General features: G+C 37.2%; 2 protein-coding genes across 7 annotated transcripts in view; one reads left to right on the plus strand and one right to left on the minus strand.

Annotated features, from left to right (window-relative positions):
- Use1 (Vesicle transport protein Use1) overlaps positions 1 to 26,220 on the minus strand; it is a 195,817-nt gene that overhangs the window by 121,923 nt on the left and 47,674 nt on the right. The gene's annotated exons all lie outside the window — the stretch shown is intronic.
- LOC136871922 (acetylcholine receptor subunit beta-like 2) overlaps positions 1 to 26,220 on the plus strand; it is a 116,894-nt gene that overhangs the window by 70,875 nt on the left and 19,799 nt on the right. For both annotated transcript variants that reach the window (XM_067145650.2, XM_067145651.2), the window contains exons 6-7: positions 719 to 932; positions 10,337 to 10,523. In XM_067145650.2, coding sequence (XP_067001751.2) covers positions 719 to 932; positions 10,337 to 10,523 — 401 coding nt within the window. The remainder of the gene's footprint in view (positions 1 to 718; positions 933 to 10,336; positions 10,524 to 26,220) is intronic.

Below are 26,220 nucleotides of genomic sequence, written 5' to 3' on the forward strand. Positions count from 1 at the left end.
TCTGTACTTCTCACGTCTCAAAACACAAGACACACTGGACTGACTGATGTCAAGTTCACGTGCACATTGGCATGTCAATTTCTGGGGGGGCTATTCCTGAATGCTTCCACGATCCTTTCTATTGTTGTTGTTGCATCAGTGCTGCTGCAAGGTCTTCCAGGAGGTTTTCCCTTCTGAATTTTTCCTATTGTCAGCAGTTGTTGAATCCACTTCCCCACAGTTGACAGTAGCAATGTTATGTTAAAATCATGTCTCGCGTCTCATAGCCTCACGATCATTCTGAAAAGCAATCGCCCATGCAGCTACGGTAACGTGCTGCTGCATATTCAATGCCATTTTGGTTAACAATGTAACCAGTTTTGTAGTTGCATTCTTGTGTGTCCCACGTTGAAAGGAACTAAGTCCAGTAACATATTTTGTCAGTAAAAGTATAAATAACAAAACTATGCTATTTTGGCTTTATTTTAATGGCATATTAAAGCACATTACACCTACAAACAATTATGGCTCATACTACATTACAAGAGTGGTAATACAGTTTTTGTGTTTATCTCAAATCTTAAAAACTAATCTTTCAACAATAATCGATTAACTGTTCTTGCATTCACAAGTATTTTATAATTCTTTCAAACAAGAGCATTCTTCTGAATGAAAAACTTGTATTAAGAGTTCATCATTTCCCCTAATGAGTAATTAATAGATTTCTTCCTGTCTGCAGCGCTGTTGGACATGGAACAGACATCCTCACTGATACACCATTATCAGTGTCATCTCTTGGACTTGTTGTCTGGAAATCCCAAGCTAGCTTGCAAGCCCGGTGCAGTCTAGATTTAAGTCATTGGCCAAATGATGAGCACCTCTGCGAACTCCAATTAGGGTTCTGGGCACAACATGATGTCCTTAACCTAGACTTAATAGGAAAGGGAGCAATGGTACGTATCTCACTGATTCTTAGATTCTTAAGTAACAGCTTCTTCCAGTCTTACCTATAAAACAGCTTATCATAGCACTTCAAGCTTATGCTATATAATATTTGACCAAAATAAGCAATAAAACATACACATGCATGAACCCCTCCCCCTTCTCTCCCTCTAACATATTCATATGTATATCAGAGACCTTTTCAATTATTTCTTCCACCTCTTCTTCTTTTCGTGCTGTCTCCTCACAGAAGGTTGGCAACATTCATAGAGTATTTTTTCCTATTTTGTATTTCCTGTATTGTGGACACTGAATCACTGTTGGAGGTTCCGCGTCCAGGATAACCTTCTCACCTACATTCATGTTTTTCTTCTATTCTGCCTTCCACGATCTGTTGCATCAAGCTGTATTTGTTATTTCAAAGGAAGTGACTTAAATCGGCTGCTTTCCTATATTTTGAGAGGATTAAGACTTCGCATGACTTCCTGGCACAACAGAGTACCAAATTTGTCATTTTCTATGAAATCATGCTCAGAATCCTGCCAGTCTGATAATACAGCCTGTGTTGCATTTGACTTTCCATCCTAATTTTATTTTTCTTTACAGGTTTTACTTTGGAAAAAATTGATTTTCAGCTATGAATGAACATATGGTTTAGTTTCAACCATCATTTCACTTCTATTCATCAAGATTTAATGATACTACACAATGTACAAAAAGGCAATTTACTTAATATCTACAAGAATATTCACATAATATAAAACCAACGATATAATCCTAATCTTAATTTCAATGAAATCTCTCAATGAACAAATATATTTTTGCAGAAATTATTAATACATTTAGACATCATATTTCCTTATAGATTTTACTTTGGAAAACAGCACATTAATGCTCACTTGATTTTTCTTTGTATTGTGTTGACACTGAAAACACAACTATTTTTAAAAAAAAATGTAAGCTTCTTCAATGATTCATGCTATCAATTTACCTCAGGAGTTCACCTTGAAAATATAAACATTTTTCGTCACTTTACTGTACATAATACCATCTTCAAAGTCATGCAGGCATTGGGGTTTCCACAGGCCACCATGTCAAGAGTGTTCTATGAGTACATGGATTCAGGGAATACCACAACCACCACCACCACCACCACCACCACCACCACCACCAGGGTCAACTTCTGCGAAGTACAACATGTTGATAATGAAGATCACTGTTGGCTAGCTTGAATGAGAAGAGGTAATAGACAGGCCTAGAATGCAGCAGATCACTAGTAAATTCAAGGCTGGACAACAATGAAATGTGAGCAGCTATGCCATCCCAAACCATCACCTCACAACATGGTCCAGGAGTACGATCCTACAGGGCTACCTCTGCTCACCAAATACCAGAAGGTACAATGACTGACATGGGCAAAATAACACCACCTTTGTACTTTTGAAGTATGGAAAAAAGTCACCTGTCAGATGAGTTGAAATACCAGTTGGTACACGATGATGACAGGGTTCGAGTGTGTCACCCAGTACATGAGACAATGGGCCCTTCTTACCAGTAGGTAGTCGTGGTGGTGGTACCCTCATGTCAGATCTGTTCATGTGGAATGAAATGGGACCTCTGGTATATCTGCCAATGTCCCTCATCAATAAATGTTGCAGGAACCTGCTGTCAGGTCTTGTGTCCACCCATAAGTTTGCCTTCAGCACCCTGCAGGATACTTTTTCCCTTAGCAAGACAATGCAATGGCCAATCATTTCCAAATAGTGGCCAATTATTTTAATGAAAACTCCTCAGACATGAGAATGCTTTCCTAGTCCTGAAGGTCATCCGACCTCAATCCTATTGAGCACATCTGAGATTCTATTAAGAGCATGGTTAAAGTAATTCACGTTTGTACGATTAGTAGAGAACATTATGTTATTCAGCTCCAAAATAAAGATTTAGCATGTTAATTTTTTGGTCAGAATCCTTCTTAATATGCTCCTTTATCAGTCTAATAGCAAAATGTCAAAGAGCCTGGCTCCTTGGTTGAATAGGAAGCATACTGGGCTTTGGTTCAGAAGGCCCAAGGTTTGATTCCTGGACAGTCAGAATCCCATCTAGTTAATTCCTCTGGCTCGGGGATGGGTATTTCTTTTCATCTTAATACACTTCTCGTCATCTACACTTACTACTCCACACTACCAAACACTGCAGAAACATGCAATAGTGAATAGTCGAACCTGCCCTTACAGACACCTTTATTCAGTGGACACCTCCCTATCAGGACATTTTTCCACAGAACCTATTTTATTTTACATAAGACACGTGTTAAATAAGCCTCATTTAAAAAGACACCGTGAATTTCAAACGGCGGACATCACTATTAGTCCCATCCACTTGTCTTAAGCAGACACTACTTTTACACCCGGGTATGTCATCCTTTCTCTTAAAACCATTCAACAGACATACGGGAATTCCTTTTGAATGTTTATACTACTCTCGAGTCCAAGGAAAAGAGAGAAATGTACATAGGAATGCTGTAGCAACCATGAAGTTAATCCTTCTGCACAGGGCTCTTCCCAAAACCTTGCGTTATGGTCGTCTTACTTTCTAATTAGTGTACATTCTAAGAATTCTAGTGACATGGAAATACTGCCAGTGACTATTTTCTCACAAGTTACCAAGGGATTTTCCAACTTAGCTTGCATCATACTATTCGTAACTCAAATTGTTGCTGATAAGGTTGAGGTCAGGTAACTCAGTGAAACTTGACAAGGAAGAGACACGTGCTAATTGTTGAGACAGAAATACTGTAGCATTTCAGCCACCCAGTAAACATAAGTAAGAAGGGACGAGCATATTTAGATCTCGAGACAAGAAAAAGTGTAATTACAGAAAGTACGGAGAGACTTTCAGTGAGAAAGCTCCCCGAAAAATTGATACGCGGGAAAATATAAGCACCACAGAAACATGCAATAATAAATACAGTCAAACGTGGCCTTATGGACACCTTCATTCAGCAAATAATTACAACTGTAAAGAATAAACATGAAAAATTAAGTGAGTGGAAGGAAAATAGGAATTGAGGAGTGAAAAGAAAGCAAAAGTGAATTTTTGCAGAAGTGAATGTTATGCTGGTCATATGAGTGATTCAAGTGTGTTTGAGCAAAGAAACTGTGAATGAGTGGGCCAATTTTACAATAAAAAGCATTGAGAAATTGCAAATAATCCAAAAGTTGAGATTCTGAAACACATGAAGAATTTGTGTGTTACACTGGATCATGAGAACGGGGATAACAAGATGAAATCGTTTAACAGACATTATTCCCTTTTTGAGAATATCACAATAAAGGAAATGTGCTAAATTTACACACAAAGCTTAATTACTATACTTCCTGAAGCTGTAATGTTTGTAAAGGCTGTAAAATGACTTCTAATATCTCCCAGGCAAATATTTAGTTCAAAATAATTTAGAATAATCAAAATAAATTAGTATGCTTATATTTAAGGTAGATATTCTTTGCCATTCAAATGTTCAATTAAATTTTACAACCTTGTTTCAGCGGACACCACTTGTAATGGACATTGTTCCATGGAACTGATGGTGTCCGCAGAAGAGAGGTTCGACTGTATATGATTGGTGTCAGCAAGGGCATCTGGTCATAAAATGGACCAAATCCACACCATGTGCTGACTTCAGTAAAGAAGAAGAAGTAGAAGACAAAGAACAAAATCTCCCAGAAATTTTGCAACAAATGATGATGTGCAATATAATGCCAGGGTAGATCTTATATATTGTGCCATCCTTATTAATATTTATTTTATCATACGACAAATACACATAGATATAATTAAAATTGAGAATCTAAATAACTAGGTTCACCCCTGTAGGATCTCAGAGAGCAGTCCTGAATGATATGTTTCGCTCCCTGTGCTGCAGTCACAACATGATAAAAATATTGGTTGATATGATAGGCATGAGGGAATATTTATCTCAGAGAGCAGTCCTGAATGATATGTTTCGCTCCCTGTGCTGCAGTCACAACATGATAAAAATATTGGTTGATATGATAGGCATGAGGGAATATTTAAAAGGTAATTCTGATCAGTGAAAAATGGTAAATTGTAGAAAGTCTATGGGATGATTTAAAGCAATATTGTTAAGGAGTGTGAAATGTGCCTTTAAACATGGTAAGGAATGGGAAAGATCCACTATATTATAACAGAGGAATAAAAAGATTAAGATGGAGGTGCAGGATGGAAATAAATAGTTAGGAATGGTTGTAGAAGTACGAAGAAATTGAAGGAACTTGATGATCTCCAGATAGAGAAGGTTACTAATACTAGCGAAGTCCTGAAATTTACTTAAGATAACAAAGGTATTTACTAAAAGTTACATAAGTTGAAGGCTAGAGAAGCATCTGGAAGATTTCTGGGGACATACTAAAGGCAATGGGTTGGGATATATACTATCTGAAGTATACTTATTTGATTACTGTTGCTACAGGAGCCCCAGTGTACAAAGAAAGGGAAATAAACATAAAGCAGATAATCACATCAGTCAGCTTGACATATGTAGCATGTAAGCTATGGGAAAGCATTCTTTCTGATTATATTAGAGACATTTGCAAAATTAATAAGTGGTGGTTCAGGTTTAGGAAACATTATTCCACTGAGCTCAACTTCTAGGATTCCAGCAAGATATAGCAGATATTTTAGATTCAGGCAGTTAAATGGACTGTTTTTTAAAATTTTTAAATAACTGTTAAGTTCTTTAGTCTGTTGAAAATAATTTATGAACAAATAAAATTTAGAAAATAACCAGACTGAAGAACATAACTGTTATAAATTAACTGAATCAAAACTGAAAAGAAATAGCTTCCACTATAACAAATAAATGGACTGTATTGCTATTGACCTATCCAAGGTTTCTTATAGGGTAGTTCATGGGAGACTACTGTCCGACTCAATGGCTGAATGGTCAGCATACTGGCCTTCGGTTCAAAGGGTCCCGGGTTCGATTCCCAGCCAGGTCAGGGATTTTAACCTTAATTGGTTTATTCCAGTGGCTCGGGGGATGGGTATGTGTGGTGTTTTCAGCATTAGAAATCATCCTAGGTAGGGCCCTCATCTTCACAGACATGCAAGTCGCCTAATAGGCCGCGTACGAGGAAAAGACCCGCACCAGGCCTCTCTGCAGGCCATACGCCAATATTATTACGCCGTTATTATTATTATTATTATTATTATTATTATTATTATTATTATTATTATTATGGGAGACTACTGACAAAAGTGAGGGCTATATACAAAAGAGTGACTGAATGGGTGGCTAAATTTCTAGAAATAAGAACTCTGAGAATTAGAGTAGGTGAAGAATTATCTGATGCTGTAATGATTAGGGGGGGTTCCACAAGGCAGTATTATCGGACCTTTATGTTTTCTTGTATTAATACACGATATGAGTAAAGAACTGGAATCATGTAAGTCGTTTAGTAGATGATGATGTACTGTATAGAGTTACAGGATTCTGAGTAACTGCAAAAAGATCTGAACAGTGCTGTGAGGAGGACAACAGATAATGGTGAGATGATAAACAGGGCGAAAAGTCAGGTTCATCAAGAGGAAACATTCTCTCTATTTTAATTACTGTGTTGATGCAGTTAAGGTACCCAACGTGGATCACTGTAAGTATGTAGGTGTTAATATAAGGAAAGATCTTCATTGGAGTAATCACATAAATGGGATTTTAAATAAAGGTTACATGTAGTTAGGGTATTTAGAGGTTGTACTAAGAATGTAAAGGAGAGGGCATGTAAGTCACTGGTAAGACTCCAATTTGAGTATGGTTCCTTACGAGGATTACCTGATTTGTGAACTGGAAAACAATGAAAGGAAAACAGCATGATATGTACTGGATGACTTATAAGAAAATAATACAAAAATGTTGCAAACTTTGGGCTAGGAAGTCTTGGGAGTACAAAGATGAGCAGCTCAACTGAAAGGTGTGTTCTGAGCAGTCAGTGGAAAGATGGCACGGAATGACCTTAGTAGACGAATAATCATGAGTGGAGTTTTTAAAAGCAAGAAAGATCAAGATGAAGTTGGAATTCAAGCGGACAAACTGGGGTAAATATTTGGTTAAAGGAAGAATTAGGGAGTGGAATAATTTACCAAGGAATACTTCGATAATTTCCCACTTCTTCAAAAAAGTTTAGATAAGACTAGGAAAACAACTGCTAAAGAATCTGCCACATGAGCAGCAATCATAAATGCAGATGAGTGGTGAGTGACTGATTAATCTTTTTTCCCATTCATACAAGAGATCTTCACATACCCAGTGATTCGTCTGAACCAGATACAGTTTGGTCCTGATCTCTTGAGGTTGATAAATGCCATGGTAGAGAGTATTTCAGAACATTTAGGGGGTGCAAACTGCCTCTATTCATGTGGCCACGAAGAGGTATGTTATGTTATGAGCTGTCAGCTATGCAGCCTGAAGATGGCATGTCTATATTTCAGTACTACAGTTCAGAAATTCAAGGTTGAACAGTTCTTTAATCAATCTCATTTCCAGACACACACTGGAGCGGGTAATGTACCAAAGCTCACCACCACTCGGTTCTGTCTTTCTTCTTCCATCACAGTTATGCCGTCTATTCCTCTTGCTTTGAACCATTAGAGAGTCCCTCCATCTCGCCACTCTAAGCGACATTGTGCATTCATTTGTGTGATCACTGGCTTCTGGGCAGCAACATGACCTTAAAAACCAAGTCCTATCACCTCTCAATGGATCGTACTGTCACCGATCTCTGTCCATGACCTGCAACAGAAGCCCTCTGCAACAGCTGACAAGGATGTCTGACGATTGGTTCATACAGTACACTTTAGAGTTTGGCAGTCCGTATCAGTTAATTTCTTATGCTATTTGCTTTACGTCACACTGACACAGATATGTCTTACGGCGACAATGGGATAGGAAAGGCCTAGGAATTGGAAGGAAGTGGCCATGGCCTTAATTAAGGTACAGCCCCGGCATTTGCCTGGTGTGAAAATGGGAAACCATGGAAAACCATCTTCAGGGCTGCCGACAGTGGGGCTCAAACCCACTATCTCCCGATTACTGGATACTGAAATGAACATTAAAACAAGAATAATACTTAACACCACCTTTCCAATACTTATCTATCCTATATTTAGGAAATAAACATTACAACAGGCGTTGTAAGATGGGACATGTTTCGCTTAACAGTAGTAAGCATCATCAGCCGAAAATAAATCTTAGCCTAAAGTTAGGTCAGGGCCCTGAACCTAGTATCCTTAACATATATGGCACCCTAAGAATCAACATTTATATTTATAAAATGAAAATAGGTTTAAAACTAGTGTGAAAAATCATGGAATGTTACAACATGGCTAAGAGAAAAAACACAATCGAGTTGAGACAGAGGATAAGAACAGAAAGTAGGCTATAATACAGAGCTGGTAGTGAAATAATTAATTAAATAATTAAAATAATTAGGATATCATTGTTACCAGTCAGTCAATCAGAATGATCAAACATAAAAACAAGATAAGTGTGTTCATCATGGCTGAGTTAGAAAAAACACGTAATCGTGTTGTCAGAGGTAAAAACGTAAGGTACAACATAGAATTGGCAGTGTAGTATCAAGCTCATGGCTGCCAGTCAGTTAATAAGAATGTTCATATATAACAAAACATAATGGTTATATTCTGTAAAGTGAAGAAATAATTAATCCCACTCTTGTATAGATACGTGAGAACGGGCGAGAGAAATCATATGTTGCAGCAGACATGGAGTAGTAACACTTCAAACAGGATTGATCACGCCTGAAGCCGCTTCATTTTTGCTGGGAGTTCAAGACCAAACGGAAAAAATAAGATGCCAAGTGCGTGAACTGAAATCTCTTATGTTGGATGAGCGTTGAGCGGAGACATTAGCCGTTCAAGGAGGCTTATGTTTTTACCTCTGACAACACGACAAGGAGGCTTGAACGGCTAATGTCTCCGCTCAATGCTCATCCAACATAAGAGATTTCAGTTCACGCACTTGGCATCTTATTTTTTCCGTTTGGTCTTGAACTCCCAGCAAAAATGAAGCGGCTTCAGGCGTGATCAATCCTGTTTGAAGTGTTACTACTCCATGTCTGCTGCAACATATGATTTCTCTCGCCCGTTCTCACGTATCTATACAAGAGTGGGATTAATTATTTCTTCACTTTAAAGAATATAACCATTATGTTTTGTTATATATGAACATTCTTATTAACTGACTGGCAGCCATGAGCTTGATACTACACTGCCAATTCTATGTTGTACCTTATGTTTTTACCTCTGACAACACGATTACGTGTTTTTTCTAACTCAGCCATGATGAACACTCTTATATATTTCCATGCTTGTTTTTATGTTTGATTATTCTGATTGACTGACTGGTAACAATGATATCCTAATGATTTTAATTATTTAATTAATTATTTCACTACCAGCTCTGTATTATAGCCTACTTTCTGTTCTTATCCTCTGTCTCAACTCGATTGTGTTTTTTCTCTTAGCCATGTTGTAACATTCCATGTTTTTTCACACTAGTTTTAAGCCTATTTTCATTTTATAAATATAAATGTTGATTCTTAGGGTGCCATATATGTTAAGGATACTAGGTTCAGGGCCCTGACCTAACTTTAGGCTAAGATTTATTTTCGGCTGATGATGCTTACTACTGTTAAGCGAAACATGTCCCATCTTACAACGCCTGTTGTAATGTTTATTTCCTAAATATAGGATAGATAAGTATTGGAAAGGTGGTGTTAAGTATTATTCTTGTTTTAATGTTCATATCTGATGTCCAATACGGTCTACAATGAGATTTATTACTTGTAATACTGGATACTGGCCGCACTTAAGCGACTGCAGCTATCGAGCTCGGTAGTTGATTTCTTAGGCCTACCAGAGTGATGATTGGATTTAGTGCTTCCGTGACATTTCAATTTCACAATAACATCTCCAACAGTGGACCTGGCCACATGTAACTGTTGTGAAATCTCTCTGATGGAATGCCTAAACTTGTAGGCCCCTAAAATCATGCTCCATTCGAACTCACTCAAGTCTCTACATTGACTCATTCTGACAGGAAAAACACTGATAATGTTAACACATTGTGCCTCTACTTACGTACCCTCAGATGCATAGCTGTACGTCAATAAGAGCATGTTCAGTGGGGTGTCCAAAGACTTTTGGCTCATAGTGTATCTAAATCTGCTCACTATTTCTAGAGCAGTCTTGCTTTGTTTATTGTTGTTTCAGTGTAATTTTCTTGAATAGAAATGTTTTCTGCTACAATAGTATGAATGGAATTTTTGACTTACAGTTGTAATAATCTTTATGTATTAAATAACAACACTAAATTTTTCAGCTTAAAGATGAGCAACATCTGAGTTCGGAGTGGGACATTCTGTCCGTAGAGGCTGATCCAACAAATCTGGAAACACCCTGGATAAACACGACAACAGAGCTGAAAGACAACAAAGCTTTAAGTATCCGTCTCTCACTTCGAAGGAAGGACCATGCATACAAAACGATTCTACATGTCCCTTTATTAGGTAACAATATTTCTTATTTCAATACGGACAGGAATTCACTTGGATGCAGTTAATATAGGATCAGGTGGGGTGTTCCAACCATGAGTATTTCCTTCTGTCTCCCTTTTCACCCTTATGATAGGTATGAAAACAAATTTGGCTTTTTTATTTATTTTTACAGACCATTATGCTCTCTATGTTACAGGAATACTGACTTAATTATTGGTAAACACTGTATGAGTGAAATGGGAGGTGAACAGATATTCCATATGGTCAGAATCACCATAGCTGACCCTACCAGTGTGATTCCAAAAATGTGGGATGTAATCAGGTCATGGACAGGGCATCTCTAAGAAACACAAAATGTCCTTATAAACTAAGTCCCATAATCTATAAATATGAGGTTCTGCAGTCTGTCAGAACAATAGGTCTTATGGCCAAAATGGGATATGAAAGGGCTAGGAGTGGGGGAAAAAAATGGCTGTGGCCTTAATTAAGGTACATCCTTGGCATTTGCCTGGTGAGAAAATAGGAAACCAAGGAAAACCATCTTCAGGGCTGGTGACAGTAGGGTTCGAAACCACTATTTCCCAATGCAAAATTATAATTACATGGCTCAAACTGTGCAACTACTTGCTGGTGTTTTATTTGTTCCTCAAGTAATATTCACATGTTTTGTACTGTTAATGTCAAATTCTAGTGTTTGGTTATTTTGGATTTCTTTTCTTTAGAAATATTTTATGGTTAATTAAAGTTAATTTTGCAGGTTGTAAATTGTCAACACTGAAAGGTTTTTTTAAAAAGTAATACGGCCAATTTACTGCTGGTCGGCCTCGCCTACACCACTCTCGAAAATTTCCTGTTAAGTGGTTCAAATCCTGTTATTGCCAGGCAGTAATTCTGAGGAGTTAGTGACCCTGTTAATGAACTGTGAAAGCATTAGTTGTGTAGAGGGCAGGTGCTGGATAATTTTCTGAGAATCCTTTTGTATCCCCTACAGTAAACAGTAAATTTGGTTATATACATATTTTTGCAGGAAAAATTAATTCAGTTTATTCTATTTTTTATAGGGCAAACAGGAGTTGATACCTACTTTTTTTTTTTTTAGAATGATGAACACAATAAATGTCTTTTCTAAGCAATTTTTGGAAAATAATGAACTTTAGTTGTGACATATTTCCAAGTTCTTATGTCAAACATTCGTACTCTTTAGGGCATAAGTGCATGTATATTTCCAGATATTTTAGGTCAAAGAAATCCAATCCATAGTTATCATCTGGAATTGAGCGGATATTTTGTATAATTTTGGAGTAAGATATTATGTTTAAGGTCTTGTTTCATTTAACATCTAACCATCATGAGTTTGATGATGCTTTTTCTCCCTCCATGATAAAAATAATGTAAGATTCCCTCATTTATAACATCATCATGCAAAATTCCCATCAACACTAAAAAACATGCTGTTTGGTAGCTGAAGAGCCATCAGAGTTATTATCACCACTAAGACCAGAAAAACTCTGGAATGTCTGTAACTCATAAAAGACCGACCATAGAGAAGTTTTGTGTTGTTTTGGGGATATACTATTCATGCCCTGATTACTTTCCACATTTTTGAGAACACCCTGTATAAGTAAAAGCAGCTGGATGGTATTATAAAACCTTCATGTAAACAACTAAATATTGGATCATCTCTGTGCTTCAATGTAGAGATGTAATTCATACAATATACAGTACCGTATGTATATGTCTATATATCAAAAAATAATTTTCTTTCTGTCTTTGAAAGATAAACATTAAGCCCAAAATCTGTTATTTTTCTAGTCCTATACAATACTGTATTTGCTTTCTAATGGCAGATTTTGGATTCATTCCATTGAACTTGTGGGATCTGGTTGTGCTAATGATCATCGTTTTAAGACAAAGTACAACTAGACAACCAACAGATTCTACAAAATTCTTCCATTAGTTTCTCAAGAGTATAATTATGACAAGTCAATACACTATCTCATCAAGCTGAAACTGTCCAGGGCTGTTCAAAGCTGACCTGATAAAACTTTATTAAATTTCAAAATAAGGGAGAACCAAATTTTATTTTCAATACAGTATCTATATATATAAAATAAAATAAGAGTTTTGTCTGTACATTGCTCAGAATTTGAAAAGAATGGTATTTCTGTATCGGTCATGTCCATAGCAACAAGAAAATGCACTTTTTACTTTTCCGTAATTTCTGTCTGACTGTCTGTCTGTCTGTCTGTCTGTCTGTCTGTCTGTCTGTCTGTCTGTCTGTATGTATGTATGTAGACGCATCATGAGAAAACGGCTGAAGAGAATTTAATGAAAATCGGCATGTGAAGTCGGGGGATAAGCCACTACAATCTAGGCTATAAATCATTTTACTCACACTGGGTGAAATGGTAGTTTAGGGGAAAGCCTAACATTTAATTCTCAAATATTTGTATTACTAGTGCTCCTATCGATAAATACTACATAACTAAAGTTATATAGAATTCAATTTCTGATCATTTATGTCATACATTGTTACTGTACCGGCTTTGATAAGATAGATATTCATGAATTTGTATTTTTGTTGCCAAGTTCATACCAGCGCCGAACCACGACAAAATAGGTTAACAGAATTTAATGAAAGTCAGTATATAGAGTCAGGAAATATGAAACTAAAGTCTAAGTTATAAACAATTTTATTCATCCTGTATAAAATTGTAGTTTAGGGGAAGGTGCCTAAAATTTTTTAAAAATATTGTACCTATGTTATTGGTCCTATTGAAAAGTACTACATACTAAAAGTTATAGAGAATACAATTTCCTACCATTTATGTTTTATTCAATTTTACCGTACTGACTATGATACTGAAAGTGCATAACATTGATAAACAATAATATTACAGCGACCATTGTTTGTGGTGATGTTATTTGCCTCTTATGCTGCCGCTCAACTCCGATAGATGGGATTACTGCTGCGTACCGAGCATAACAGCCTGACTGAATATTGGCGGGAATTAGAAAACTTCTTTAGCATACATTTTCTGATACTGTACTGCTGGTAGGTAACTCACTGGTTCAGCATAGTATTCCAGCTATTCGATTCCTACTCTGACGCGCTGTTTTGAACGAGCAGTGTGCACCCTTAAGACAGAGGCTCAAGTAGTAGTAGTAGTAGTAGTAGTAGTAGTAGTAGTAGTAGTAGTAGTAGTAGTAGTAGTAGTAGTAGTAGTAGTAGTAGTAGTAGTAGTAGTAGTAGTAGTAGTAGTAGTAGTAGTAGTAGTAGTAGTAGTAGTAGTAGTAGTAGTAGTAGTAGTAGTAGTAGTAGTAGTAGTAGTAGTAGTAGTAGTAGTAGTAGTAGTAGTAGTAGTAGTAGTAGTAGTAGTAGTAGTAGTAGTAGTAGTAGTAGTAGTAGTAGTAGTAGTAGTAGTAGTAGTAGTAGTAGTAGTAGTAGTAGTAGTAGTAGTAGTAGTAGTAGTAGTAGTAGTAGTAGTAGTAGTAGTAGTAGTAGTAGTAGTAGTAGTAGTAGTAGTAGTAGTAGTAGTAGTAGTAGTAGTAGTAGTAGTAGTAGTAGTAGTAGTAGTGACCTGGTCTAGAATTACAATTTAGGCATATTCCAAATTATAGCACCACAATTCACTAACTAACTCAAAATTCAACCCTGTAAAGAGCTGTTTCATAAAAAGAGATTCTTTCTCTTCACTTTCATTAAATTCTACATTCATTTTATTCAAAATTAGCAGTAAAGAGGGGGTTTCTCCTCTGGCTTGGAAGAAAAAATTGCCTCCAAGTCAGATAGATCTTTCCCACGCCAGTATAGTAAATTGAGATCTTCTGACTCATCAGGTACTCCTAGGAAACAGATGAGTAAAAGGGCATAGTTTTTGCCCTGGGACTCTCAACTATTCGAACAACCCCCCACTGAAAAAAGACTAAAAGTGTTCACGGATCACGGCTGTCTGCGGTCTGGTCATTCCAGCTCTGGAACTTTGGACTGTTAGATCGGCAGCGTAGTTCTGTTCGTTAAAAGTGAGAAAATGTGTGGTTTTTCATTTGATTTATTTATTTCATGTGAAACATTGCTTTTATTCACGCCATTCTTACTGACATCATTGTAATGACCTATGTTCATCTCAGTTGGGAAAACCACTAAGACAGTCTTTCTGAGGATGTAAAAAGGCAGGTGGAGAGTGAGTGTCTGCCATTATAACCCTTTCAGACCTGAAAGAAAACTGGAGGTGTGAATTTTTGTTTGTACGTCAAGAACTGACTAAAATGCTCCTCAATACACATATTAATAGTTTATTTTACAAAATAAAAACTAACATCCGAAAAACAGGACCCACACAATTGTGCGTATCAAAATTCAAAACCTCGTTGTATCACGTACGATGGTGTAGCTTCAAAATTTACGTTCACTAACCAAAGTACACACTTCATTAAATATATTCCGGTGTTCAGTAAAGCTTCTAGATTAATATAAACGCAGTAAATAAATACTTACTTTCGGCACTACTGCTTCCTGCCATCTCGCCGATCAACTGTGCTTTTTAAACTCTTCTTCCTTCGCCCTGGCGGTCAAGCGCATACTAAAATCAATTTAAATACACGCCACGTGTCCTGCACAATCACTGCAGTCCGGTGTAGCGCCGAAAAAACCTCAAATACGGTCAGGGATAACTAAAATACGAACCCGCACAATTGTGCGTACTCAGTCTGAAAGGGATAATGCAATTCCCCAATCTGATTGTGACTGATGGTAGGCAAGCGGGCCTACTATTACAATGAAAATTCCCTAACGCAGTCTTCATATGAGAAAAGACGTTTGGTGATTTCTCCGTCGCGTTTCTAGGGTAACGTTAAGAGCTATGCAATTTAATACAGTCTTGGTCACAACATGTACTCTACCTAACCTACAATTCTTTATACAATATAGAATTCCGTAGCAAAGCATGGATACATCAGCTAGTATACAAATAAACTGAGTTGCTCCATGCAGGAGATGTATATACACAGCGTACTGATCAGTTATAAATGTAGTTATTTTACATTAATGTAGTTCATAAGCAAGGAATGGATTGATATGTACTAATAATTAATTAAATACATAAATATATATTCAATTATTTTTATGGAAATATGGAATAATATACGGACTTAAAATTACAATAAATGATATTTTCTATTTAATATGTAAGTTCAGTGAAGCTAAACAAGACACGCCTACATTAAACATAATGTTGCACTTCTCATTTTACGAAGGTGAGTCAATAAATAAGTTGCAAACATGTGTGTGCCTTATACCATTTGAAATTACGCATGCAAGTTTTGCCAGCAGATGGCAGCATATATATGCTTGTCGTACGACATCTCAGGCACTCAGTCAGTCAGGGGCTGTTAGTGCACGATGGCACATGTGTTGCATGACTGTACACAAGAAGAACAGCGTGCAGTTGTGAATTTTTTGTGGGCCAAAGGACTGTCTACAGAAGAAGTGCATCGTGAAATGCATCCTGTCTATGGTGAAATCTGTTTCTCACGGAAAGCTGTGTTCAATTGGATCCAGAAGTTTAACCATGGAAGGAAAAGCATCAGAGATGGGGAGCATCCTGGTCGCCCTGCGGAGGTGTCAACTGCAACCACATTGCAGCGCGTGGATCAACTCATCCGTAATGACCGGCGTGTGACGACTGATGACATCATTTCATGACATCGTTTGGGTGGTCGTCATTTTGATTCAGATAATGCTATGATCTATGAGGTTACACACTGGCTGCGACAACAACCAAAGGACTTCTTTGCTGCTGGCTTTCAAGGACTTGTAAAGAGATGGGATAAGTGCCTGAATGTACAGGGTGAATATGTGGAAAAGTGAAATAAATGTCAGAAAGTTACTTTGATTATTTTTGCCTCAGTTCAGTTTTGCGACTTATTTATTGACTCGCCCTCATAATATTACTTCAAAGAACACACAATCTTTTATTCTCTGTTACCAAAATAATGGATTACAAAACGTTCTCTTAAGTGCTGAAAAGTTAATCGTCACCTATTTGTCTGAGGACATATTTAAACTGACTAAAATTGCATTCAACATCAGAAGAGGTAATGAGAGCCTGTTTGAACTTCACAATGTTTACTGGTTTTAAGTCCATTGTTAACATCATACTTAAATCTCCACACAGCATTGCAGCAACATTTCCCATTTCTTCGCATCCATGGTTCTTTGAAAGTGCAATCTCCACTTTCAGTTTTGCTACCTTTGCAACTTTACCTCTACCACAATCCAGTTGTTCAACAGCATTATTCACAATTTTGAAACTTTCAGAATGTGACAGATGAGAGTTTTGAAGCCTTTTCAGTGCTTTTTTGATGCATGATAGACTTAAGTCATTCCTGACACTTGTGTTGAAGAAAACTGTTTTTGCAGCTTCAACTGAGGCTGCGTCTTTGAGTCCACATCATAGAGTATTCTTAATAGAGTGTATATATTCAGCATAATATTCAACTGCTTGCAGCCATGTACCCCACCTAGTTAGATTTGGCTTAGGTGGCAATGGAATTTCCAGGCACATTTCTTTCATTAAAGATGAATTGTTATGTGGGCATTGAGAAAAAGATTTTTCACTGAGGAAATCAACAAATCGACTTTGGACTAACTGCCTCTTAGCACTTCTGCAACACAATGAAAGGCATGTGCTACACAAGTTAAATGAGTCATCTTAGGATATACAACAGACAATGCTTCTACAGCTTTTATCATATAAGGTGCAGCATCGCTAATAAAAAGTAACACTTTTACCATTCTTTATGCCCTGTGGTCACACAAAATCCATAGCTTCACTGAACAGTGTTGCTGTAGTTTTGTTACTGCACTTTTCTAGAAGATCCCAGTTTAAAAGAATCTGCTTACAGTAATCTTCACGTAACAAATTAATGACATCATTGCCAAGTAGCCTGCCTTCTTTGTCTGTGGTCTCGTGAATGGAAACTGTAATGGACTGTCTCTAACTTCTTGTTTTATCTTCTGAACAGTTTCATCATTTTTGGTTGAACAATAGGTTTTTCTGAACGTTGACTCATCCGAGATAGTTCGTTTCGTATATTTCTTGAGGAATTCTCTGTACCACCAATTATTCAGTTTAAAGGGAGGAATGTCAGCTGAGATGAGAACATGGCAGAGATCGGTGTTGAATTTGGATATTACACTGGAAGTTGTTGGCTGTTTCAGAAACAAAATTTCCCTGCTTGAAATTTCATTGTTTGTTAGCCTGATGTTTACTAGTTGAAATGTGTTGTTGCACCAGAAATCTTTGAGCAGATATCACTATATACGGACACAAATTACAAAATAATATCGTAATGTCAGTTGACAAACCATCATTTTAAAATTCTGATATTTAACTTTTTAATTTTTAACTGGTTGGCTGTGCTACTTTAAGGACCGGTTTATTCAATCTCAGTTAAAAGAGCACTAACACACTGTTTGTTAACATAGTGTTAAAAATTTAGCAGCATGTTAAACATTTCCCGGGAACTGTTAGCTAACTCAGCGTTAACTCTCGCGAGAGTCACGATCACTTAGAATCTATAAGGCAGTGGCAGAACCATGAAGTTTGTGAACGTGCTTTGATGCACTTTTGTTTGAATATAGTTGTAAACCAAGGCGTGAGAAGTCAACATTTATTAGAATTTTTTGTCTTGATCGTGAATTTTCTAATGCTCTATAGACCAATATGAAAAAAAAAAAAAAAACGAGAAGAGAATGTTTGGTACAAATTTCTCTCCTTTTAGAAATTATTTCCAAGTATATACCAGTGTTCTCCCTGGGACTGCCCTGCCGTGTTTACAGACTGCCTGGCTAACATAACCTAGATATGCGTTAGTTTCATAACATTAATACATATTTGAGCTGAATTAAAATGTAAATACTGTAAAACTGTTTATATAAATAATAAATTTTCATTATTGTCAACACAACTGTATCAATTACATCCGAGTTCAAATCTTCAGCTTGACTGTCACATAATATCATGCACAAGTGTTGTCCGGATTAGCACGTGAGCACTAGATTTCACATGGCACTCCACAGCAACGAACGATAAGTCCCGGTGTTACATGATGATGAATGGCAAGTTCAAAATACTCTTATGTCTTGTTCTTGATAATAACATTAAAACAGTTCAATTTTTGCGGTTAATGTTTACCTGTCTGATATTATTGTTAATGCTCTGAGGGGGATAAAGTGAAATTTGATCATATTAATTTTGTACGTAGTATTTCCCGCGCGGCTGCTTTTCCTGCCATCCGGCTGGCGAAAATTTCTGGAGAGAACACTGAATGCCTGTTATAGAAAGTAAGCAAACTAATAGATCTGTGCTTAAAGCTAAAACTGATGCCTGGCAGAAAATTTGTTGTGAATTCAATGCACATACTGACGACAGCCAACGTACGATCAAGCAACTGATACAATTGTATGAAAATCATCTCTTCTAACTCTTTTTGAAAAAGGCCTATCATGTTCCAAATATTCAAGGTACAGGAGTTCTGCATCTAATGCACCTGCCATACTTTGAGATAACAGAAAATTTAACTGCTTGAACCTGGGCAGTTAAGTTAACTGAGACCTGGTTTATTCAACCTCAGTTAACATTTGACTGCCTGTTAAAAGAATTTAACAGTGAACTTAACCAAATTAGCATTTAATGAACATTGGTTAAGACTAACAATCCATTAAACTCTCGGTTAACTTAACTGCCCATGCTCAAGCAGTTAAATTCACAGTTAGCTCAAAATATGGCAGGTGCATTAGATGCAGAACTTCTGTATCTTGAATATTTGGAATATGATATGCCTTTTCCGGAAAGAGTTACAAACGGAAGAGATGATTTTCACACAATTGTTTCAGTTGCTTGAGCTTACGTTGACCAACGTCAGTATATAGATTGAATGCACTGCAAATTTTCTGCCAAGCGTCACTTTTAGATTTGAACACGGCTCCATTAGTTTGCTTACTTTCTCTAACAGGTAATTCAGTGTTTTCGCCAGAAATTTTCGCCAGCCGGGTGGCAGGAATGAGCTGCCGGGCGGGAAATACTATGTAAAAATTAATATGATCAAATTTCAGTTTATTCCCCTCAAAGCATTAACAATAATATCAGTCAGGTGAACATTAACTGAAAAGAAATTGAACTATTTTAATGTTATCATGATCGGGCGAGTTGGCCGTGCGGTTAGGGCCGCGCAGCTGTGAGCTTGCATCCTGGATATAGTGGGCTCGAACCCCACTGTCGGCAGCCCTGAAGATGGTTTTCCGTGGTTTCCCATTTTCAAACCAGGCAAATGCTGGGGCTGTACATTAATTAAGGCCATGGCTGTTTCCTTCCCATTCCTGGACCTTTCCTATCCCATCGTCGCCGTAAGAAATATCTGTGTTGGTGCGACGTAAAGCAAATAGTAAAAAAAAAAAGTTATCACGAACAAGACATAAAAGTACGGTATTTTGAACTTCTCGTGTTCTGCTGCTCGTTCATCATCATGTAACACCAGGTCTTAACCGCTCGATTGCTGTAGAGTGCCATGCGGAATATAGTGCTCACATGCTAATCTGGACACTGCTCGCGCATGATACTACGTGATAGTCAAGCTAAATATTTGAACTCGGGATGTAATTGATGCAATTGTGCTGATAATAATGAAGATTTATCATTTAAACAAACAGTTTTGCAGTATTTACATTTTAATTTGACTCAAATATGTATTAATGTTATGAAACTAACACATATCTAGGTTATGTTAGTGGGCAGTCTGTAAAAACGGCAGGATGGTGCGCCTATTAAAAAGGTCCTAGGAAGAACACTTGGTATATACTTGGAAAAAATTTCCAAAATAAGAGAAATTTGGACCACACATTCTCTTCTTGGCTTTTTTTTTTTTTTTTTTTTTCCATATTGGGCTATAGAGCAACTGAAAATTCACGGTCAAGACAAAAACTTCAAACAAATGTTGACTTCATGCGCCTTGGTTTACAGTGGTATTCAAACAAAAGCAGATCGAAGTGCGCTCACAAACTGTACGGTTCTGCCACTGCCTTCTAGATTATCATTAATCATGACTCTTGTGAGAGTTAACACCGTGTTAGCTAACAGTTCCCAGGAAATGTTTGGATGAATGCAAGAATCTTAACCATGCTGCTAAATTTTTAATGCTAAGTTAACAAACACCATGTTTAGTGTTCTTTTAAATGAAATTGAATAAACCAGACCTGAGAGTTTAACAGATTGTTAGTCTTAAACCAATGTCAGTTAAATGTTAACTGAGGTTGAATAAACCCGGGCCTAAGTGTATTGTAAGTCTTTAATGAATATCAATAAACAACTGAACATACTGTACCTGTAGACATAGTAGTACATACAGGAATACTATGATCCAATAATGAATAAGGGGTTTTATTTACGTCCCACTAATTACCTTTTGACGATTATCAGAGACACTGAAGTGCCGGAATTTTGTCTTGTAGGAATTATTTTACGTGCCAGTAAATCTAGCAACACAAGGCTGACATATTTAAGCACCTTCAAATACCACAGAACTGAATGAGGATCGAACAGCCAAGTTGCGGTCAGAAGGCCAGCGCCACAACCATCTGAGCCACTCAGCCCGGCACACTGGAATCCGTCTCTCTGCTAGTTCAAACTGTGAACGACTCGTAAGCGAACTAGATGGGAGTATGAAACAATGAAAGGGAACGACCAAGTTACGAAATAATCGTGAAACCACTGGCAAACACTTCATGAATGGGATTTCCCAAGTTACAAAATTATGGGACAGACACAGTCTTTTAATTTAACATATTTTAGTCAAAGTATGGACTACACTGATTTTAATGACTAAGAATATGGAACATATGTGCTAAATTCCAAAATATGGAAAATACAGTAAGTACGGCATTTTTCAATTCCACACACAATGATTCGTAAAGATAATACAAAATATAATTAACTAGCAAATGTACCCGTGCTTCGCTACGGTACTCTACATTGTATACAGATATCGAAGTAAATTACTGCATATGAAGTGAAAAGATTTTTAAATTGGGTGTGTCTTGGCTTTATCCGAGAAACAGCATTGTGAAATCCACAGACGTTGTTTCCAATGAAAGTGTGATTTGTGGAATTGCGATGATAATGGCAAGTCCACTTGTCTACTGCAATTCACAAAGAAGTTGGTAATATTCATTTAACACCAGGCCCCATTGCCTAGTGCGAGGCCAAAATCGATTTGGGGAGGTTTCATTACAATGGCAGATCCCATTTCCTACTTTTCAGATAGATTACAGTTGAGGAAATTTTAATATATTTGCAAGGACCTTCCTTACTGCCAGTCAAAAGTGAGTTGCGTTCTTATCATTATAATGGCAGACGCATTTTCTACATAATGCCAGTCAGCTTACTGCCAGTCACACCGAATTGGTGAGTTTCCATTATAATAGTAGGCCACTATGCCTAACGTCAGTCACATTTTAGATGGGTAAATTTGCTTATAATGGAAGACACCCTTGCCTACTGACAAACAGGATCGGGTAAGAGAGTTTTGAAAAAATTTCACGCTCCCTTGTCTTCTGCTAGTCGAACCACCGAGCTCGATAGCTGCAGTCGCTTAAGTGCGGCCAGTATACAGTATTCGAGAGATAGTAGGTTCGAATCCCAATGTCGGCAGCCCTGAAAATGGTTTTCCGTGGTTTCCCATTTTCACACCAGGCAAATGCTGGGGCTGTACCTTAATTAAGGCCACGGCCGCTTCCTTCCCATTCCTAGCCCTTCCCTGTCCCATCGTCGCCATAAGACCTATCTATGTCAGTGCGATGTAAAACAAATAGCTAGTCGAACCGAGAAGCGAATTATGCATTAAAATAGTGCACAGGAGATGGAGGACGACCCCATTCTTATTGCTTGTCAAAGTCAATGTGGGGAGGAGTGAATACAATAGCCAACGCCCGCATTCTGACAGTCACTATCGATTTGCAAAGTATTTAATAACAATGGCAGACAAACCATTTCTAGATCGCTACAAATCGACGTCAATGAAAGAATATAGTCGTCATACGGAAGTATATGGATGTTTACCTTCATTTACAGAATAACTGCTGCTAAACAGTACATTAAATCGAAAGAAAGGATTGTACGATAAGACGCACTTTCTGGCCACATTTAGCAATAAATAGGTTGTCCTATGATATGCTATAATTTCACCAAATTTCAATTTTCTACCTCGTCTGGCAGGTTGTGCCTCCATCTTGATTTGGGGGGACGGGGAATAAAAAAGAGGAAATTTCCAAAAATTTTTAAGCCCACGAAACCCATAGGTTGTCGTTTTGAATAAATTATACGACTGCGTTCTTATGCTGAGCCCAAAATTTGAGGCTGCCCAGCGTGTCCCCTTGAGGAACTTTTGAGAATTTTCGATTTTTCTAGGGATCCTGGGGTCATCAGCTTCTGCAGTACCAAGTTTCAAATTTCTGAGATTTCTGGAAGTGTCTCATTAATTCACGTCTTTTTTCATTTTTAAATATTTATATATACATCACTCCAGACCGACTTGCTTTTATATTGCAAGAGATTATCCTCATTATTCCGTATTGAAAGTCTGTTAAAGCAGAACAATAAAAATTTGATTTCCACCTATTCAATACATTAAAAGCAATTATAAAATTATAGGATCTCATCCTTACTTTATTGCTAAATTATTAAAAACATAGGACAAGTTTCGTTCAAATACTGAACATCTTCAGCTAAACACATTCTTAATAAGGTTAAGGTTACTATTAACAAACTTAACCATAATATATATAGATGACGGATAAGCAAGAGCACGTTGAAAAGTGCAGACTTCCACTTCGAGATTCATAACTCCTAAACGGTGCATGATATTAACAAACAGTCTGCGCCATCAGACGCCTCATTTATCGCTCTACATGTTGATTTCTGAACCATTTCCTCGTATCTCCCCTATTTTTTTTTTTTTTTTGCTAGGGGCTTTACGTCGCACAGACACAGATAGGTCTTATGGCGACGATGGGATAGGAAAGGCCTAGGAGTTGGAAGGAAGCGGCCGTGGCCTTAATTAAGGTACAGCCCCACATTTGCCTGGTGTGAAAATGGGAAACCACGGAAAACCATCTTCAGGGCTGCCGATAGTGGGATTCGAACCTACTATCTCCCGGATGCAAGCTCACAGCCGCGCGCCTCTACGCGCACGGCCAACTCGCCCGGTCTCCCCTATTTAGCGGGTAAATTGAGTTCAAAATTTAAATAGGGTGAAATTTGGGTACATTTGTATCATTTTACATTACTTTTTACCTACTTATGTACAAGCTAGAATCATGAAATTTGGTCCACATATGGCCCTTGATCGTGCCAATGTGCAAACCTAACTTGATGATCCTATCATTCATACGTTTCAAACAATGAAATATACTTGTAAAAATCACCAAATTTACAAACAATCCAGAAATACGGCCAAATCCAACCTATAAGGGAGAGAGATACGACAAAATGTCATAGGACCAAAGTTGTAGATCACTCCGAATTGAAGGGAGATTGTGCCATCCGTTTTGTGATACAACTTACCGTTTAGCCAACAAATAGCTCAAAAGGAATGTCTGCACAGTCATTAAAATTGCCTCCATATTTCGATATCTTTGGGGGTAAAAAGTGAAAAATTTGAACATATTGGAATTTTTCTGTCGGTTAGGGACCAAAAGCTATAATTTCACCAAATTTTGATTTTCTACCTCGTCTGGCAGGTTGTGCCGCCATCTTGATTTGGGGGGACAGGGAATAAAAATTAGGAAATTCCCGAAAATTTTTAAGCCCATGAAACCTATAGGTTGTCATTTTGGATAAATTATACGACTGTGTTCTTATGCTGAGCCCAAAATTCGAGGCCCCCCAGCATGCTCCCTTGAGGGAATTTTGAGAATTTTCGATTTTTCTAGAGATCCTGGGGTCATCAGCTTCTCCCGTACCAAGTTTCAAATTTCTGAGATTTCTGGAAGTGCCTCATTAATTCACGTCTTTTTTCATTTTTAAATATTTATATATACATCACTCCAGACCAACTTGCTTTTATATATATATAGATTTTAGTTTCCTAAATAGATATGTATTTACACAGAAATCCATTTCCTGCTCATAGGCCAACACACCATTTTGTGTCGAAATATTTCAGTTGTCATGAATGTGGTGACTGATGATTCTGATTTAATCCACGAGTGTATCTCTATATAAATTCATACCAGTTCTCACTAATCTAGATGAAATGTCGGGCCGATGACTTTCGCTGTTAGGCCCCTTTAAACAACAAGCATCATAGATGAAATGTCTTTTTAAAAACTTTCCTCTCGATCCGAAAATAAGGTTGTATAATCTCGAACTTTCAGGATCCATATCAATGGGAGAATTTGGTGTTAAAATATTCTGCACACTGTCTTTATATGGCTTGCTTTTCTCTTTGAACAAAGGTAGAAGAATATAATGATGATGATGTAAATGATGTATATATATTTTTATCTTTTCCATTTCCCAAATAGTCCTTAAAAAGACATTGGGTTCTTCCTTCTTTTTTTTTTTTTCGTTTCTGATTTGAGTTTTGTAATCTACCACAATATTTTATGGCTGATGAAGTCTCAAATAGAGATGAAACATGTCTCTAAACATTTTTAATATGTTTTTAATTAAATAGTTGACTTGTGAAGTGATTTGTATTGATTGGGTGTACCAAAACCTAACACTGTTTCTAAGTTTTAACTGTATCAATATGGATCTACATGATGAAGTTCGTAAACTGTACAAACCATACGCAATTTGTACTACTACAGTACAAAACACCAGCTAATTTCAACTTTAAAACACAGTCTCAGTGTTAAGCAATAGGTTCCCTGGATTCTATACTCGCAAAGAGATGCCATCCTGCTAACGCTTCTGCGGAAAATACAGTAACCATCACGTGTTTGCATGAAAGCACAGGAAGTGTGAAGAGTGGAGAGACATGTAGTGCATGGCAGAAGGCAATGATACAACAATTTAAATCCTCTCTTGATGATAGAAACATGTTTCACTCAGTCTCATGAAGACAACTGAAGACTGGTCTGAACTGTCTAACAATTTCAATAGTTCTTCTGGTAAGGCACAAGGGTGTATCTTGGCCCCCTCCTATTTAATCCTGAGTTGTCCTCTCATGTATGTAACTTCATTTTAAAGCACACTATTTTTTCTCATATTTTATTCATGGAATGCTTTCAAAGTACAATCAATTTTTCTAAAATAAATTACAGGTCAATTTTCTTTGAGAATTGTAAGGGCCTCATATGAGGTTACTACATTTTTGGGGAATATAATGGTAATATATTATATGAATAATAAAAATAGTAGTATCATTGGTAAGAATACTTATTTTACAATTAAAAACATTCTTACTCACTGATTAAACTTACTTTATATGGAAGGTTTTACTTCAGTAACTTAACACACGTGACACATATAAACCACAACAGTTTGAGGGGTCACCTCACTATTTCCCACTTCCATTTCTTAGATTTAGGTGGAACTAGTAACACACCTCACACGAGGTCTAAGTGAAGTGCTGAGTCTATTCTGAAAGCATATTTAAAGGGAAATGTTAAAGGATGCACTAAATAAGACACATGCTAGTGATTTCA

The sequence above is a fragment of the Anabrus simplex genome, chromosome 4 (assembly GCF_040414725.1).
Source record: "Anabrus simplex isolate iqAnaSimp1 chromosome 4, ASM4041472v1, whole genome shotgun sequence".
Classification (NCBI taxonomy): Eukaryota; Metazoa; Arthropoda; class Insecta; order Orthoptera; family Tettigoniidae; genus Anabrus; species Anabrus simplex.